Source organism: Enhydra lutris, unplaced genomic scaffold (assembly GCF_002288905.1).
Source record: "Enhydra lutris kenyoni isolate GAN:26980312 unplaced genomic scaffold, ASM228890v2 scaffoldscaffold13, whole genome shotgun sequence".
Lineage (NCBI taxonomy): Eukaryota > Metazoa > Chordata > Mammalia > Carnivora > Mustelidae > Enhydra > Enhydra lutris.
In genome coordinates, this window is record NW_019154097.1 from 23,074,962 (window position 1) to 23,093,658 (window position 18,697).

At 44.1% G+C, this 18,697-nt stretch overlaps 1 protein-coding gene across 3 annotated transcripts in view; it reads right to left on the reverse strand.

The window, feature by feature from the left end:
- The window catches only part of LOC111145742 (astrotactin 2), an 867,423-nt gene that overhangs the window by 433,857 nt on the left and 414,869 nt on the right, over positions 1 to 18,697 (reverse strand). For 2 of the 3 annotated variants that reach the window (XM_022500914.1, XM_022500912.1), the window contains 3 exons: positions 16,092 to 16,176; positions 15,067 to 15,141; positions 13,944 to 14,081 (listed from right to left, as the gene is read on the reverse strand). In XM_022500914.1, coding sequence (XP_022356622.1) covers positions 13,944 to 14,081; positions 15,067 to 15,141; positions 16,092 to 16,176 — 298 coding nt within the window. Of the gene's footprint in view, positions 1 to 13,943; positions 14,082 to 15,066; positions 15,142 to 16,091; positions 16,177 to 18,697 lie in introns of those variants that run through there. The other variant, XM_022500915.1, reaches the window with a different exon arrangement.

The window sequence follows — 18,697 nt, forward strand, 5'->3', positions numbered from 1 at the left end:
TCTATACTTATCATTTACTGTCTTCATCTGTTTTGAGTACACAGCTCCGTGACATGCAGTATACTCGCTGTGATACGGTCCCTGCCATCCACCTCCAGAACTTCTTCATCATGGAAACGGAAGCTCTAAACCTCTTCAACACCGCCCCACTCCTCACTCTCCTCTCCACTCAGCCCTTGGCAGCCATCATTCTCCTTCCCTTTCTAGGATTTTTGGCTACTCTAAGTACCTAGTAGAAGTGGGACTGTATAGTAGTTGTCCTTTTGTGATAGGCTTATTTCACTTAGTATATCCTCAGGGTTCAGCCATGTTGTAGCAGGTGTCAGAATTCTTTTCTTTTTTAAGGCTGAATAATAGCCCATTCTATGCATGTACCACTCTTGTTTATCTATTCAACTATGGATGGATGCTTGAGCTGTTTCCAGGTCTTAGCTGTTGTGCACAACGATATGAATCTCTGATCCCTTTCTGAAGCAACTTTGGGTTACATTCCAATGACTCAATCATCATGCATGTACTGAGTAGTTACTGAAGGCTAAGTCCCAAGAAGGGAAAATGGAGTTTGCAAAGAGCATGAATCACAACCCCTTTTGAATTGGCAACATTTTCTTAAAAAGCCTAACGAAGGATCCCTATGATAGTCAAGATTTTTTGTGCCAAACTCATCTTATGTTGACTCACTTGATTCTCAAAGCGATCTGATGGGATGGGCAACTAGGTTTATTTTGTAAATGTGGAAACAGGCAGAGCAAGGTAAAACAAAAACAAAAACAAAAAACCCTGCTCACACTTACCCAGATGGGGTTGCACTACTGGGATTTGAGTGAGAGCGTCCAGCAGTACAGCCTAGGCCATGAATATCTGGGCTATTCTGAACGAGAGTTCCAAAAAAGCTAGATTGCTATGAAGGTAGAAAACCAGAAGAAATCTTTCCCACTGCTTTTTCTTGTTGCTACTTCCTTTCCTTTCCCTGCCAGTTCTAGGGAATCCTATAGCTCTACTCACCCAGGATTTGTCCCTCCTCTGGAGTATCCAAACATGCCCTTTCTATCCAATCTTGCACCTTCCATAAGGGCTGTGTGCCTTCTACAGGGTCAAGGAGACAGAATGTGGAACTCAGCAGCAGCTGACCTGACTCAGCAGTTGGCTGGAGAGAGACCAGCTTTCCTCTGCTCTGCCCTTCGCAAGGAATGTGTGTGCCATCACCCCCCCACCCCTTTCTCTGATATTTGGTGTCATTTGTATAGCCTGTGAACCTCAGTGGGCCAATGTGGTACTACCTGAAGTACCAAGGAACTCTGGTTCTGAGCCTGCACCTCCTGAGATAACCACTGGGGAGACTGTGTGCAGACCCTGCTTCCTAAAGACTTTTGATGCTCATTGACATCTTAATGTGCTCAGGAACGCTTCTGCCAAGGAAATCAATGTAGCAACTTCACTTATCATAGGATTTCTTAAAACTTTCAAATTAGAGACATCTCCTTCTTTTATTTTAAATTTTGTTACATTTCCTAACCCCAAAGTACTGGTATTATTTGGAACCCCTCTAAGACAGGATGGATTTTATAATAAACAATAAACACAGGGAGGCAGGAAGTTCCAAGAGGGATGTTTGACACTAAGGATATTTATGTGTAAGGAGGCTGGGTGATGCTCAGAGACAGTACCAAAAAATAATTGAGCAGTTTATGGGTAATGTGAAAATATCCCCCTGACTGTGCCACTGTAGCCACATGAACCTCAGGTCATCAAAATGTTCTGTATCCTTTCTCCGAAGCACTGACTGTGCCTAGAACTGGCTAAGATTCAGGCCTTGACCTCCAGAAATACATACCAGATACAAGGTAGGGGCAGGCTGGGAGTACTCTCCTACAGTTAACTAAAATGCAAAGCAATGGGCCGTCCTATAATTGGCAGGCACAATGGGAGAAGGGGGTCATGACTCCAGTGGATGGAAGGAGGGCATGTTCTGGATAGCTTGCTCAGAGAAGTGCCACTTCTGCAAGGTTGTAGTGGATGAGGTGTAGTGTGCCACGCACATGGCGGGCTATAGGGATATGATGACATTTTAGGCAGAGGAATAACATGGGTGAATAAAATGAGATAGGAAAATGTCTGGCATTTTGAGGGAATGGCAAATGGGGACATGGTGGGACATGAGATCACAAGGGGACGGTGGCCAGATTCTGAAGTGTTATGTGCCTGGTGAAACAGTTTGAATTTTGATTCTGGTTGAAATGGCTTGATCTTGAAACTGTGGGAAGGAAAGTTGAGGGGCTCTAAATCATTTTAGCAGGAGGTAGGCCCTGGCCAGTCTGAGCAGAGGTTGAATTGAGCATGTGTACGGGGATCCAGTGAGGACTGAAAGCAGGGAGACTCTTTGGGCGGGTCTGAGCCTGGGAGTGTCAGGGAAGATAGAGAGACACGGCCATTTTGAGGACATTGAAGACAGAATGGAAAGGTCGTCCATTTGATCCCGAGTCGCTTCCATTTCTTCGTCCACGTCAGCCCTCATCATCCTTACCCTGCCTGAGGCCTTAGGAGGCTGACTTTGGTGGACAGACCCAATGCACTCTCTTCTCTGGGCTCCCATCATGTCAGCTAATGGCAGGGTTGAGGGCAGGGAACATCAGAAGAAGGTCTACTGGGAAGTGGTGGAGTGATGTTGGGACATTCCTTCCCCTGGCTTTTCTCCTCTCTTGAATGAAGGCCATAGTTCTTGTCAGGCAGGATTTTCCATGCGATTCTTTCTCCAGATTCTGGTAACTTCACCCCAATCTTATCCCACTGACACCAGCCAGTCTACTGCATACCCCTTGTTGCTTTTCAAGAACTTCCCCCCAACTCTGTGAGTAGCCCCCTTTTAAACCTTTCCTACCTTGAGCAACCCACCTGCTTTTGCTGGGACCCTCTTTGATATTGGTGTCCTTGGTGAGTGAGGGGGGGAAACATCCAATCCAGTCTAATATCAAGAAGTCTAATATCCAGATCAGTTCATTAGAGAAATATCCTAATCATCTTCCAGACCAGACTGCATTGGTGCATGTATGTGCGTGTTGGGTAAAAGGGGGAAATGGGACTTATCTGGCAGAGTAAGATGCACTAAGAGAAATGGGTGATCCTACTCAACTCCAAGGAGTGGTTCTTAGAAGGCAAAATGATTGCTTAATTTAGTTTATCTTGGTGATCAGTATCCCTGAGTTGCTGCCTGAGTAATTTAAAGCCTGGCTGATTTAGGTGAGACCAGAGCAAGGATATCAAAGAGAAAACTGTGAGCCCATTGTGAGAACATAGCAGACAACACAGTGGGAGGCCATGAGACACGTGTAGGCAGAGGGTGGATCCTGTTGACCTAGAACCATCCATGTAAGGGCATGGGGATGGAAAAAAATGACTCAGAAGGTCACTTCCACTGGTGAGCTTGTAATTATGTCAACATGCCCTTGGAATTCTAAGATGAAGTTTGAGACCCTTGTAATGTGGGTGGTTTGTTTAGAGCTTGAATTAGAGTGCTCCATGTTTAATACATTATAAGTGACAACGAGAGTGCCAGACGGCATCTAGGAAGCACCTATACGGAGGCCTCAACTCTGCCTCAAGCCAGAAATCTATTTCAGGAAACTTGTTGGAACCAAGATGAAATTATCCAAATATACCCCCTGAGATAACAGATAGATGGATAAAAACAGATAGACAGAGTAAGCTCCATTTCTAATTCATCCTCAATATCTCCATCCACATGACATATCTAACTCCTGCATCTCAGCAACCAGAAATCTCTCTTCATTTTACTGGGGAACACAACCCTCAAGTCATCAGAAATAGAACTGGGAGGACTTCTAAACACCACCAAGTTCAGAGCTGGCCAACACCTGACCCTTCTGTGACAACTCCCATCCGATACTGAAGGCTGGCGTTATACGCTGATCATGACCCTCTTCCCAGCTGAGTCTGGTCTGTACTCTCAGAAATCTTCCTACTATAATATCGTAGGCAGCCCCAGCCCATTAACTGGAGTTAGCAGGTGAGATGTCCCAGAGCTGCCATCTGTGATTCAGTCCAATCTGTAAAGGAGATGAAGCCCAGGGAAGGTTCTGAAGACATGGACTGGAGTAGATGTCAGTCCATGGTCCCCACCCCCTCGCTTCCATGGCTGTGTCTGTACTTTGTGACCCCCCTCCCCAAACAGAGATGGCTCATCTGGAGGGGAGCTCTAACCCATGCCAGGCCAATAAGGTTTCTTCTCTAGGATTTTTCAAACTGCAACTCACAGAAGAGAAGCATTCACTTGTTGGGGGTAAGAGTACAAAAGTCTGGGGACTCATAGTTCTCATAGCCCCTGCCAATGGCGGGAGGGATAGTAGGGAGGATGAAGCTGTTCAGTAGGAGAGAAAGAAGCCATCATAGGATGAGGCAGAAGCAAGACAGAATCCTCATGTCATGTAATGCCTCAACCGCCCTCCCTCTGTGCCTCAGCTAATCTCCCTCTCTTCACATGGTACGCTTCCAATACCATTGCCATTAAGCTCATTTGAATTGAGATTCTGTCTCCTGAAACAAAAAACATACTAACTGATAGTAAGGAGAAAGGGTTTCAACACAGTGCAGTAGACGAGGGAGGCATCATGGCTGTCATAGGTTCCTAAGATCAGAGGCTGTGTTCAAATCCCAACCCTTCTCACCATCCATGCTGCTTAAGATCTTAGAATGTCAACTTCTCCTCTGTGAAATGCGGGAGGGGGGACAAAAGGAGCAATGACCTTGGAAGATGGCTGTAAAGACCACATAAGAGATGTTGTGCAGAGGGCCTCTGGCTGGGCAGGCATGCCACTTAAAGCCGTCTTTAGTGTGAAGTCAGGACTCAGACCCAGGTATCCTGACCCCCAGCACAGCGAGCTTGCCAAATATTGTACTTTCATGTTTCTCTGTCTCTCTTCATCTAAAAAGCCACAGTCCCCTTTCAACATCCGAAGTCCCATTTGAAAAGTGTTTAACTTCTAATGCAGATATAACAAGTCGTTTCTCAGATTCACTGTATCTGCAAAGCCTTCTATAATTCAACATCAAATATTTATTATTACATTTATTAAAGTTTTAATAATTTAGCATCTCCTGCATGTAAGAGAGGAGCTTAGCTAACTGGTTCCCCTTTATCCAACCTGGGTCACTTCAATATTTATATTCCAAAGTCTCCATTTGAGTTTCATTTAGCAGAGGCTATGTCGTGGGCCCTCTGCCTGAGCTCACCGTTGGTGCAAGCTACAGCCTCCCCAGTGGCAAAGACTAACAGAAATCTGGTGCTGAATGGTGTTTGAAGAGATTTACCGAGCCTGAGCAGAAACTCATCCTAATAGACTTCACTTTTATTATGATCGCTAAACTGAAATGGGGGAAAATATATATGTTTCCAGGCTCACTGGCTGAGTGACAGGCAGCGAGGATGTGAAGAGATGTGGGGATGGAGTAGGTCCATTTGTGGGAGTGTGGAGGCCTTTAAAATAATGCTTCTCAGAGGGGCTTCATCCTTCCAGAAGAAGGGAGGGATGTGGTGGTGCAGGGCAAATGCTAATGGAAGATTCCATGAACCCAGCTGTGAGTGCCAGACAGACTCACCCCTGCTCCCACAGACCCCCCTTTTTCCATTTCATATTTCACTTTTCACTAGTACACAGTGGACCTACACACACACACACACACACACACACACACACACACACACAATCTCAATGCAAGAAATGGTCAACAAAGATGAAGACAGAAAATTCAATGGGCCCAGCTCTCAGTCTTACAGAGATTTCCCCCAATCAATAATTCTTAGCAGTCACCAGATAGCTTAAGTCCTGATTTTGCCACTCACTACTCATAATATTTTGGACAAAGAAATTAACGTTTTGTGCCTCAGTTTCCTCCTCTGTAAATAATAGTGACCCCATCCTTGAGTTGTTGTGGGAAGTCAGAACTAGCACACATAAAGGGCTTAGAAAGGGCGTGGCACAGAGGGTTCAAGACGTTAGGCATTATTCTTGAAGACTGTGGGCTAAGAGTTTAATGGTTATTCAGTTCTCAAAAACATCCAAAGATATACTAGCAATTCTCATTTACATTTATAGGCAGGAAACGGTGACTGGGGAAGTTTAAGTCACTTGCCCAAGGGCAGCTAGTGAGTAATGGGGCTGGGATTTGAACTCAGGCAGTTTGGCTCCAGAACCCACACTATTCCCTTTGGTCAGTATCCTCTTTTCTATGTTTCAAGTGGGGAAGGAGGCTGCCTATTGAAGTTGTCCTGCCATTTGGGAAAGGACACCCTGTGAGTAATCGGTGAGAAGGGGAAGTGGGTGAAGTATGATGGGGTAGATTCTGCATACTGAGGGCTGGGGAAGCCCACTTCTGTCTCAATGTCCCCACTGGGATGCACTTCAAGGCCATGCATATATACACACCACCATGATTAATAAAATCTGCTGAGGTTACGAGGAAGGCAAAGGCAAGAAGTCTGAGTCTTACCCACCTGCAACAGGAGGAAGGCACCTTGAGTTCTGAACAATATAAAGCCTACATCAAGGGACTCCGCCCAACCCAGACTCTGCTTTGCCAGGCCTTCCCTTCCAGGTGCCCCATTGTAATGTGTCACCTGCCTTACTCCTGCCTACCCTACATATCCCGATGCCCTGCTGCTCTTAACCTTTCCCGCCCACCCAGCCTCGGCCACTGATGCCTACCTGATCTAGTATGCACACCTCTCCCTTCTCTGTACTGCTCCTGTACCACGAACTACATCTTTTGTCACCTGATCCCACTGCATTGTATGGTTTCTCCCTTATTTATAATACAATGTCTATAAAACTTCTAAAACACTTGACTCATTGAATACCGGTTGCATATAAGGGGCTGTACTAGATACCCTATACTAGTTGTCATCTTCACAACCATGTGAGGAAAACAGAACCCTGTCTATCTTCCAGGTTCAGAAATGGAAATGGCAGGGAAGAAGGAAAGTTACTTGACCCAAAGAACTCTGGTCAAAGATTGTGCACCAAGATTCACATCCGGCTCTGTAGAATTCCAGCCCTGCTCTCTTTCCAACTGCTTCTTCCCTTTGTGATCTTTTTATTTCTAGAACCAGCACAGGGTCCATCACACAGGGAAGTATCTGGAGTGCTTCTGGTGAGGGTGTCACCTTAGGACGCCCATCCCGCATTTCCAGAGAACACTGCATCTGACTCGGGGGTGGTGTCTGGGCAAAAGCCAGATTCTGGGATCTGGAGCATTCACACAGAAGCTCCTGCAGGGGGCGCACTCTTCAAGTGCCCCCGGGATTCTGCTGATTCTGCGAAGCCCGGTGGCCCACAGAGGAGGGAGAGAGGAGGAGGAAGATAGCACAGCTTTTCTGTTTCCTCCCCTCTTCTCGCTGCCGCCTGGCACCACACTCCAGAGACAGTGAGCCAGAGGCATGCCACTCCCATACCGCATGCTTTGTCCATGGAGAGAACACCTGGGGGTTTTGTCCAGCATCCACCCACTGCCTGTCCTGATCTCCCTCTAGGGAACCATCCAACCTATACTCTCGATCCACGTGGTAAAGAGCCCGCACTCTCGCCAGATTCAAGGGTGGGTCAGTGGCCCAGGTCTGGCTATTTGGAGCACTCTGCCACTGGTTCGGAATACCGCCAGAAGCCGTCAAACAGGATAAACAGGGAATCACAGCCTGGAGAAGAGCAGCACGGAGTCAGGTGTCAGACTCTCTGGATTCGAATCGTGAGTCTGCTGCTTCAGTTGGCAAGTTACGTGACCTCTTTGTGCCTTAACTTCCTGCTGCATTAACTGGAGCTAATAATGGGTAAAAATTCAATGAGCTCGTTTCAGTAAAGCATTACAACATTGCCGTCTTATAAGGATACTTGTTATGGTACTTTGGGCCCATCCACAGAATCCAGGATAATCAGCCTACCTTAAGGGGCTTAAACACTTCTGCAAAGACCCTTTTTTCCAAATAAGGTGGCATTTACAGGTGCTGGGAATTGGTGCTGATACGCTGGGGGTCATTATCAGTCTCCAAGATTAGAGTCAGAAAATGTGTCTTCCCAACAAGTTTCCAGGTATGCTGATGCTCCCTGGTCCAGGGGCCACACACTGAGAACAAGTGACCCCATGACTTCCTGCCCATACTTCCCAGTGTGGCTCAGAGGTCTGTCCTCTGTACGACTTTCCTTTTCATTCTCAGGGGAGCTTACTCCCCTCCACCCTTGTGTTCTTCCTCTGTCCTGATCTTTCCCTCTATCCTCTTCCACTGTCACCAAGTATGACATCTTTTTGTTTGCAATTTTGTCTCAGCGAATGCACTGGGATCTCTGTTAGAACATTTTTCTAGCTTCAACACTTAGCCTGGTGTATAGTAGGTGTTCAGTAAGCTCTTAGGGCTTGGAACTGAAAGGCCAAAGGAACGAGGAACCATTCCTAATTTTATTCTGAACTAATTCAATGTGGAAACCGTCACCAAGTGAGCGGCGTGAGCGTTCATTCTGATATTCCATTATTCTTTCAAAATTGTGCAGGAATTAACAGTAGTTCACTGTTTCATTTCCATTGATTTGAGATCATAGAAAAATCACTGAGGGGCTCTGGAAGCTGGACTTTGTGGATGATTATTATTCCAACTATAATAGCTATTCTTGTATCCCCCGTAGAAGAAGAATAGGCTCTGGGTGAAATTGTGAAGAAGGCTCACTGTGTAGAAATAAGTGTTGTTTGCCATGCTTCTCTCTCCACGAGGATCTTTTATTTCATCTCTTAAGTCAGTATCTTGTTCTGTGCTCCTGGCTAGAGAGATTCCCAAAAGCAGAGGTGGGCCTTGTTATCTCTGTATTCCTAGGGTACCTGGCACAGTGCCTGGCACACAGAAGGGGCCCATCCAAGGTTTTTAGAATTGAAAGGAGGCTGTATGCAATTTAACTAGCCCTCCCTTGTCCACCTTTGAGGCTAACCTCATTAGTGTCTGAAAATCTCATTCCCAGCAGCTTTCCGCTGGGACAGGCTGGAGCATGGGAGCTGTGCTCCTGGGGACAGTTCTCTTCTTTGGCCCTTCAACTCCTCAGACTTGAAAGCCTTACCTCTTGCCTTAGATTCTACATAGCCCAAATCTCTCCACAATTCAAGGTTAATTGCTAATGTTCTCTCCTGCAAATATGTTCTTAGTTCCTTTGGTCAGGAATTGCTTCCTCCTTCTCCAACCCAGCCCACCCCCACACACTCTGTGTGTACTGTCCATGTGCCCCGTCATTCCTTCTGCACGCATATCCATACCCATAAAGCCATCAGACCTCCCACACCATACCAGACCTTGGAAGTTCCCTTAAATCTTCCTCAAACATGGCAAAGGAATTAATGTGAGTTTTCAATACTAAGACACTATGGGTTTTAAGACTTGATGTAGCCTTTTAGCAAAAGGAGGAGAAAAGAATTAAAAAGACAGAGAACAAAAATCTGTTAGACTATGCTATGGTAACAACCAACATAATACTAATGCTTCTAGAAAATTCCCCAAGTGCCAACCTCAGTGTTTACAATGTATCATGTCATTTGATTTTCAACATACCCCTGCGTGGTATAATCTTCTGGCTACATTATCCACAAGGAGAAACACATCTCCAGAAACCTCTTCCATTAAGCAAGTGGTAGCTGTGGGATTTGGACTCAGGCAGTTCAGTTAGGCTCCTGTATCCTATGCTTTAAAAAGAAAACTGTCTCACATAATAAGCTGTATGTTTAATCAAAATACAGCATATATAGAAAAAAGTGTATAAATCATATCTGTACAGCTTGGTGAATGCTTACCGGTGAAAATACCCATAAAACCACCACCCAGATCAAGAGATCAAACATTGTCAGCATCACATAAATTGCCATGCTTCTCACCAATCACTGCCCTCTCTCTCACCCAAAAGTAATCCTTATCATTTCTTCTAACGGCACAGATATATTTTTACTGTTTTTGATCTTCACGCAAACACACTTTTTATGTGCCTTCCATAACTCTGTATTATGTTTGGGAGATTTAGGAATGGCTATGGGTGGGGTGGTTGTCCTGGGTAATACTCATCATTAGTAGTATTCCATTGTATGACCATTTCGTGACTTAGTTTCTGTTTTGTCGCCAATGGGTATTCATGGGGTTTTTTTCCACCCTTTTTTGGCAGTATAAATGAATGCTGCTATTAGCATTCTTGAATGTATTACTTGTGGTACATATACACACATTTCTGCTAGGTATGTTACTAGAGGTGGAACTGACAGGTTACACCATATGTGGACATTCAACTCCAGGAGATTCTGCCCATTATTTACATATTGGTCATACTAACTTATATTCCCACTATAAACATCTGAGAGTTCCAGGTGCTCTACTGCTCACAAAACATTTATTATCATTATTGTTTTAAATTTAGCCACCCAACTAGAAAGAGCCTATATATTTTTTAAAATTTCATTTATTTATTTGAGAGAAAGAGAGATAGAGAGAGCACCAGTGGGGATTGGAGGGGGAAGCAGACTCCCACTGAGCAGGGAGCCTGAGGCAAGGCTCCATTCCAGAACCCTGGGATCATGACCTGAGCCTAAGGCAGATGCTTAACTGACTGAGCCACCCAGGGTTCCCAGAGCCCATACATTTGACCGCGAAATGGCTCTGCCTTCCACAGTGTGAGATTCTGTACTTTTCAAATAACTTGCCATAAACTAAAACATAACAACAAAAATCAATAGGCAAAGCATCTTTAAGTTTTCCTTCCAATTCTGTTATATGCTTATCTTTTTCCTTTCTGACTTGGCTTTGGGACAGTCTCTCCTCTCATCTCTTGGTTGTGATTCTCTGGCTTATTATTGGCTATCTATAATTATGGTCTATTATTTATTAATTTCTAACACATCATCTGACTGGAACTTATTAATTCTTTAAACACCGATGATCACTTGCCTGGCCAATGTCATGTCAAACGAGCTTTATTAGTGCAGCTTGGAAAACTCAACCTCCATAGCGCGATTTCTTTGAATGGTAATGATTACAATATTTTATCCTCCCTTGCAGGGAAGCCAATGGGCATTGGTAGGAGGTCAGATGAAGGTAAGATATAAAGGGCTGTCTGCTCTTGCTCTAAGACCAGAAGAATGCATGTGGGTACCCCCAAGCAGGATAACAATCTAGTGCCCTAATCAAACCAAATATTCTTCAAATATTTGTGTACTTTTTTTTAAGAAGAAGCTTAGTGGTTTGTAAAGAAAGGGTTGAGAGGGATTACCCATTGCTGCAAAACACCATCCCTCTCTCCCAACCTGAACAGCTCTATTCTGGCCCCAAGTTGGTACGAGGGTGTGCTCGTACCAGGCACATGTAACCAGGCACACGTAACCAGGCACAACGTTCTTAGCAGGAGTTGAGAAGAAGCATCTCGTTGTTACTGGCTCGTGCCCCTTGAAGCTCTCAACTCTTTCAACTTACGGCTATATTCCTTCTGAAGACATAAAATACTCTCTCTGAAATGCGTGCTAGTACTTAACACTTTTTTCAATTTTTTTTTTTTTTTTTTTTACATTTCCAAAGATGTTTTACAGTCACTATAGATGAATATTCTGGGCCCTATTTTGCCTGGCTTGCCATTTGGTATAATTCAGATTGGATTAGAAAAAGCAGCTGAGTCATGCTGTGGATTATGGTCATTCTCTACAGACCTCCATAGCATAAACCTCCCCGATTCTGCCTTCCCCACCATCACCAGTTTCTACTTGAACTCTACTGTAGTTGGAATTCAATTCAGTGAACCTTGGCATAATGCAACACTGGGAAAACATTATATACCAGTGTTTACATATCTTAAGTTATTCAATCATTACAACTCTTGGGAGATGTTTCAATAAAATAGTTAAGAACATGGGTTCTAGAGCTGAAGAGGTGATGAGTTGAACCTTGGCTTTATCACTTACTGGTGAAGGCATTGCCCTTATGCCTCAGATTTTTTAAAAATCTGGATTAAAATAATAATCACATCACATCACCCTAAGGGGTTGTTATAAGAATATCATGGATAATGTTAGCAAAATGTTTGGCATGTAGTAAATAATTAATGGCTAGGGGTTATTATTATTGTTACACTATGTGAAAAAGGCACTATTAATATCCACATGTTGTTAAGAAAATGGAAAGTTAGCAAGTTGGATTTGGCCAGTCCATACATGGTAGAGATGGAATTCTAAACCAGACCCATTCAACTCCAGAGGGAGTGTTATCATCAGCCAGTCTGACATTTGTAGCTTCACTGAAACTACAAATTCAACGTCAACAGTACAGAACTCAGAAGAGAGCTAAGGGAGACCTCAATCAAGGTCACTGGGTCTCCTTGAGAGTAGTTCTTCAACCAGATGGTCTTTGCTCCATCTTTGAAAATATGCAATGCAGATAAACCACAGCCCATGCTTTACTGAAGCCTCACTGACTTCAAGTCTATCCAAAATAGAAATAACAGTAATTTGCCATGAAAATGTGTATGGTAAAACCACCTTAGTTCTTAATAATTATCACTTCATTTCCTAAGCACTACCCCTTAACAAACTATTCTTTTTTTAAAACTACCTCTTTTGGGAAATATCAACAACCTGAAAAATCATGCTAGGTTCATCTGTCCGTGAACAGTTGAGAAGGTGGGGATAAACAGATTGCAAAGCAGAGACCAACCCAAACGCAACCCAAGGTGTTGGGTTTGACAGCTTCCTATCAAGATGCCACAGACATACTGATAACATCCTGATTCAGAATGGCCCAAAGCCAACTGAGCACAATCGCAAGGAGTAGGGTGGTAAGGCATGATTCTCAGTTCCAAATGAGGGGCTATTTATAAGCCAATTTTAAAAGGAAAATTGGAGGGGCGCTTGGATGGCTCAGTCAGTTAAGCGTCTGACTATTGATTTTGGCTCATGTCATGACCTTAGGGTCATGAGTTCAAGCCCCGTATCAGGCTCCATGTTGGACATGGAGTCTGCTTAAGATTCTCTCTTTCCTTCTGCCCCTACACATACCCTGACCTCCCTTTATGCATTCTCTCTCTCTCACTCAAAAAAAAAAAAAAAAAAAAAAAAAAAAGTAAAATCAGAGTCCATTTTTGGTAACATTAAAATTTCTGGAACGCTTCCCCTAATCACACTGGAGGGTGTGAGGCACCCAAAACCACCTCCACTAGAAAGCTCCAGAATAGCGATGGGATCAGATCTAAGACCACTGGTTTAATTAAATCAATAAACATCTAGTAGTTGTCCAATATGTACTTGGAACTGGAGATTAGAAAGCTAAGTAAGTTATTTGCTTTGACCTTGAGAGATTCACCACATAATGGGACAGAATGATATGTAAGCAACTAATTACAACACAGTAGAGTAAGTCTATAATGAAGTTAACTACGAGGTGCAAAACATGTAAGAAAAGATGTAGTCTCCATCCCTTCATGAATAAAGAACAAATAAATTTGACCTGGACATCAAGAACCTATGGATTAGCCCAAAGTCTGCTCCCAGTACCAGAGTCATAATAGAAAGCATCTCATTCTCTAATCTTTCACCTTCATGATTCTCCAGTATACTATTAAGTAATGTTCTTTTATAAGACATAATCATTAATAATCCCCAGGATGAGCCAGATAATGTGTTAGCCTCACTCGTATTTTATATAAGCCCAGAAGGAATGCAATAATGTTGAAATATAAGGCACTGAGGCCCACCAATGGAGCACATTTTTTGGACGGTGAACCTACAGGGGACAGTTCTTCACATCACCTGCTAGGCAGGTGCCTCCTTCAACAATACGAGGACCACTTCTTTGCATGAGTCCCCATGATGCTGAAACAGAGAGGCTTGCAGTGTGCCCAAGAGTCCTCGATATAGGACACAGGGGATGACTTCCCTACCTGACATCCGCAGGGTCTTCCGTGACGAGCACATCTGTCTTGCAGCTGGCCAGCGGGTTGATGGACAGCTCCACAGGAGGAACCACGAAGCTTTTGCTGACGGGAAGCCAGAGTCCTTGGCCCAAGCTGAAAGTAGACCTGCAATGTAAGAGTTTCCATTGGGGAACTCCCTGGGAAGCAGAGAGAAAAACAGCAAATAGGGGCCCCTCCTCCACCCTTCTAGGACAATTTCTGACCTCCCCACCCAACTGAGTCCCCTGCCTTTTCTCAGGTGCAATTTTGGCCAACCTTGCCCACACCTGGATGGTCATCTCTTAAACCTATTAATCGTTCAGCCCATGCATTGCGTTGCATTGCTGGTTTTCTTTTCCTGACCACCTGTCCCAACTCCCAATAAACTGTGGGATCTGTGAAGCCAGGCACCATTTCAGCTTCGCTTTCCCGAGCAATGCTCAGAGCCAACAGGGGCTCTATAAATGACTGCTAAGTCAGCCGGCACAGTCTGCACAAAGGTGAAGAGCACAGACTCTGAATCAATTTGAACCAAAATCTGATTCCCAGTTCTGCCACTTAATCTGCTGTATGTCTTTATCAGCTGAAGTACTGAGGTTTCACATACGATTCCGTGGAGGTGGCAGGAAGAGGTTCTATGGCTGGAGAATATTTTTTTTTAATATTTTATTTATTTATTTGAGAGAGATTACAAGTAGTCAGAGAGGGAGGCAGGGAGAGAGGAGGAAGCAGGCTCTCCGCTGAGCAGAGAGCCCGATGTGGAGCTCAATCTCAGGACCCTGAGACCATGACCCGAGCCGAAGGCAGAGGCTTTAACCCACTGAGCCACCCAGGCGCCCCTGGAGAATATTTTTAAAACACTGGACTGGATAATCAGCCATGTCTTCTCCCATTCAAATATCTGAGTCCATAAGTCTAGATGCCAGACAAATGGGAATTCGATTCCCACAGCAACCTGGGCCATGATGGTACATTCACGCCAAATGAGAGTTCCTCTGCACTTAGCACAGCCTAAAGCTCACAGGCACCACTGACTAAGGGTGCATGGCTATGGCTCCCCAGGCCCTCCTCCATTCCCCAGCAGCATGTCCCAACAAGACTGTCAACTCACCTGAGAATCTTTTCAGGGGCTTGTTCTCCTGTTACTAGGTCGTAGCCCCTCTCAAGTGTAGTGTAAGGCCAAGGTCTGCGGGAAGAACAGGAGGGAAGGGAAAGGGAACAGGAGATGATATGAGTCAGATGGGATTCACAGGGGGACACTGCTCAAACGTAGCTTTACAGACAACCAAATTTCACAGAAGTAATCGCATTTGACCCTTAAACAGCACTGGGCTTAGGAGCTCTGACTTCCCACAGGGTCAAAAATCTACCTATCACTTTTGATTCCCCCAAACCCTAACTACGAATAGCCTACTGTTTTATTTTGTTGTTGTTAAGTAAGCTCCACACCCTTGCCCATGACCTTGAGAGCAAGAGTCACATGCTCTACCGACTGAGCCAGCCAGGCCCCCCACTAATAGCCTACCGTTGGCTGGAGGCCTTACTGATAACATAATCAGTTGATTAACACATATTTCATAGGTTATATGTATTATATTCTTTATTGTTACAATAAAGTAGGCTAGGTAAGAGAAAATGTTATGAAAAATCATAAAGAAAATACATTTTCAGTCCTGTACTGTATTTACTGGGAAAAAAAATCCGCACGTAAGTGGACCAGTGTGGTTTAAACTCATGTTGTTCACACTCACGTACTGGGCAAAACTCTTTAAAAGAGAATGTCTCCATCTCGCAGAAGGACTCAGTCTTTTAAAGGCCACTTGTCTGTTTTTGGAGTTTATGGATGAAAACCCCATTTTCTTTCTGCATCAGTCCAGTTAAGAAAGTGTGTATTGATTACTTACAGTCTGGGAGGGGGAGTTCAGTGTGAGACTTTGTTCTCTACAACAGTCATCGGTCGTGTACCTTTACTACTAAATTGTGATTCAGTGGGAAATAGGGTCCATCGAGCCTTACAAGAACACAACTTGTAGAGAAAAGTTCTCTTTCTGGAGCAGTTTTGTGGCCTGGAGTCACAGAGCCGAGGAGTGGGGATGGCCCTCCACTGTCCCTGCTGCAACGTCTTTCGCTACTCACCCTTCACTCTGTCCCCAGTCGCTACGCACACACAGGTGTCTGTGAACCGGGTCGGGGGCATAGCCTTCATGACAGCTGCACTCTCCTGCAGTCAAGAAGAGAAAGGGGTGTGTGAACTACTGCCTGCCCCAAACAGCATTCTCCCCTGGCTTCCTTGTTTTCTCAGTGGGCTGCCTGGTTTTAGAAAAGCCCCAGGGAAAAAGCCTGTTCTGGTCCACCCACCACTGTGGTTCCTAGTTCATTCATTTGCTCATCTGGCCATGGATTCATTCAGCAAGTCCGGACCCTTGCTGGGTTCTCGGGCCCACGCTGAGGATGCAGAGATAGGACACTGACAGGCCTCACAGGTTAATGAGGGGAACAGGAAGTGACCTGGTGGCCACAAAGGGAGGTCCTAAGTTCAAATATTTAAATTATCATAAAGTACAGTTGCACTAAGAGTATAATCAGACATTTGAATTCTCTCCACTTGAATGAACGATTCATGTTCAACCATAAGCCCCAAATCAAATGTCACCTCCTCCAAGATATCTTCGATTTCCCCTTCTAGACAGTTCGTTCTCATCTATCATTTCCAGATTTTATTTTGTTTGGTTGTTATTGATGTCTTGGTTAGTTTTCTGTTCTTCCTCTTCCCCACACTTTTCCCCTCTTGTTCCCTTCTTCTCCATCCATCCGTCCATCCATCTGTCCATCCATCCATCTATCCATTCATGTATCCATGCATCATTTTATTATGGCCATCTCATATGCCTCATTGCATGAATGCTTGCTAGTATCCCATACTGCCTTTAGCGTCTTCTCCCTTTGGCCAAGCTCACTTTAGGTGGCCGGCCCATGTCTAGTTTCCTTGTACATCCTCAGAGTTAGAATTCTGGAAGGGTTTTCCAAAGCTCTCTGTCCTACCCTCTTCAATTATCAGTCCTGCTTCACTGTACACTCCTTAAGGTTTATATGAATAAGGTTCAATTTGTTAATGGCTTTTCCTAAGGTGTATTTGTGGAATGTTGACAGATGCCTTACCAAACATAGATTCTATTAAAAAAAGAGAGAGAGAGAGAGAGAGAGAGAGAGAGAAACACTAGACTATTTGTAGAGCCAGTGGTATGTGATTCTTCATGAAAGCGATACCTAATAGGTTTCCCAAAACCTATTTCACCTTGGGACACTTGCTGGTGGAACAGATCACAAGATGGACCTGTTATGGACCACAGACCATGTCCACAGCTTAGGACATGCTGGTAGGAACTGCCCTGCCTTAGCCCACTGCCTAGAACTGAGTAGATGCTCAATATTGTGAGTTGAATGAATAATTAACTATCTGTGATGGCTCATAAATTCCTAGACTATTGCTGTCAGGTTGCCTTCTTTTTCGTCTTCAGGTGATCATGCTTATACACTCACGGGCGTGCATACACACACACACACACACATATACACACACACACACACATATACACACACACACACAGATGAACCTGTAACTCTTCAAACCTACAGTAATTCTGATTGGCCTTACCTGAGAGTTTTTGAACCATGTTTCCTGGAAACGTATAATTCCATGGGAGAGTTAGGAAATTTGCAACTTTTAGATTTTAATTCCCCCTAAAAATTTTTATTTTTAAGTCTCATTAAAAAAAAAAATGAAGGCTAAACGTTCAGATGTTACATACTAGAATTTAGGACACGGGAGAGCATAGTCACATTCAGTCCAGTTGCCAGGTAAATATATTTTATGCAAACCTCATTTAAAACCACCACCACCAAGCAAGCCCACAAAAACACCTTCTCTTGTCATCTCTGTTTCATCGAGGAAGATACAATAGACTAGGAGCCATAGGAGCCGAAGAGCTTACAAGCCCATGCTTTCTATAACTACCCATCTTGCAAATTGAGGCTTTTTTTCAATCTTGGGTTACCAAAACAAAACACAGCAGGGAATACATATTAGGGCAATAGAACTATTACCCGTAACTCCTGATTTCAAGACGTTTGTATTCATCAACAAACCTTAATGTTTTCACTGATTCACTAAAAATGTTATGTGTTTGACCTTATACAAAGCATTCTGACTGTTAAAAAAAACCCTCTCTAATTTGTTTTATACATTATGATGATGCTTAATCTTTGTAACCCCAGCATCAGCAAGTATCTGGCAAAGAGCCTGGGATTGATAAATGTTGGTTGAACTGAAGTGGTGGTAAGGCAGAATAAAGAGTGAAGGATGGGTCAGAGATAGCACCGAAAATATTCAGAATAGGATTGCTGGAAGGAGAGAGAGAGGGGGGATCTACCTTTCCTCTTCTCTGAACACCTCTGAGAGGATGGGGCTGCTCTCAGACAGGAATGCTCTCTGTAACTCTCCTCTCCAATAATAAGTTCGAGTCTTCCAACAAAAGTGTGTGCTACCCGGTGAGCTGACTTGCTGGAGATGAGGAGAATGGAGGAAGAGGGCTGAGATCCTTGAAATTTGGGTGAGAATAATTTACCAAAAAGGGGGCGGGGATAGGAGTCACTAATGATGTGTTAAAATGGGACAGCCCCATCATGAAATATTCACCACTTTAAATACGTCTAATATTAAATATTAAAAGTCCTGGCATCTG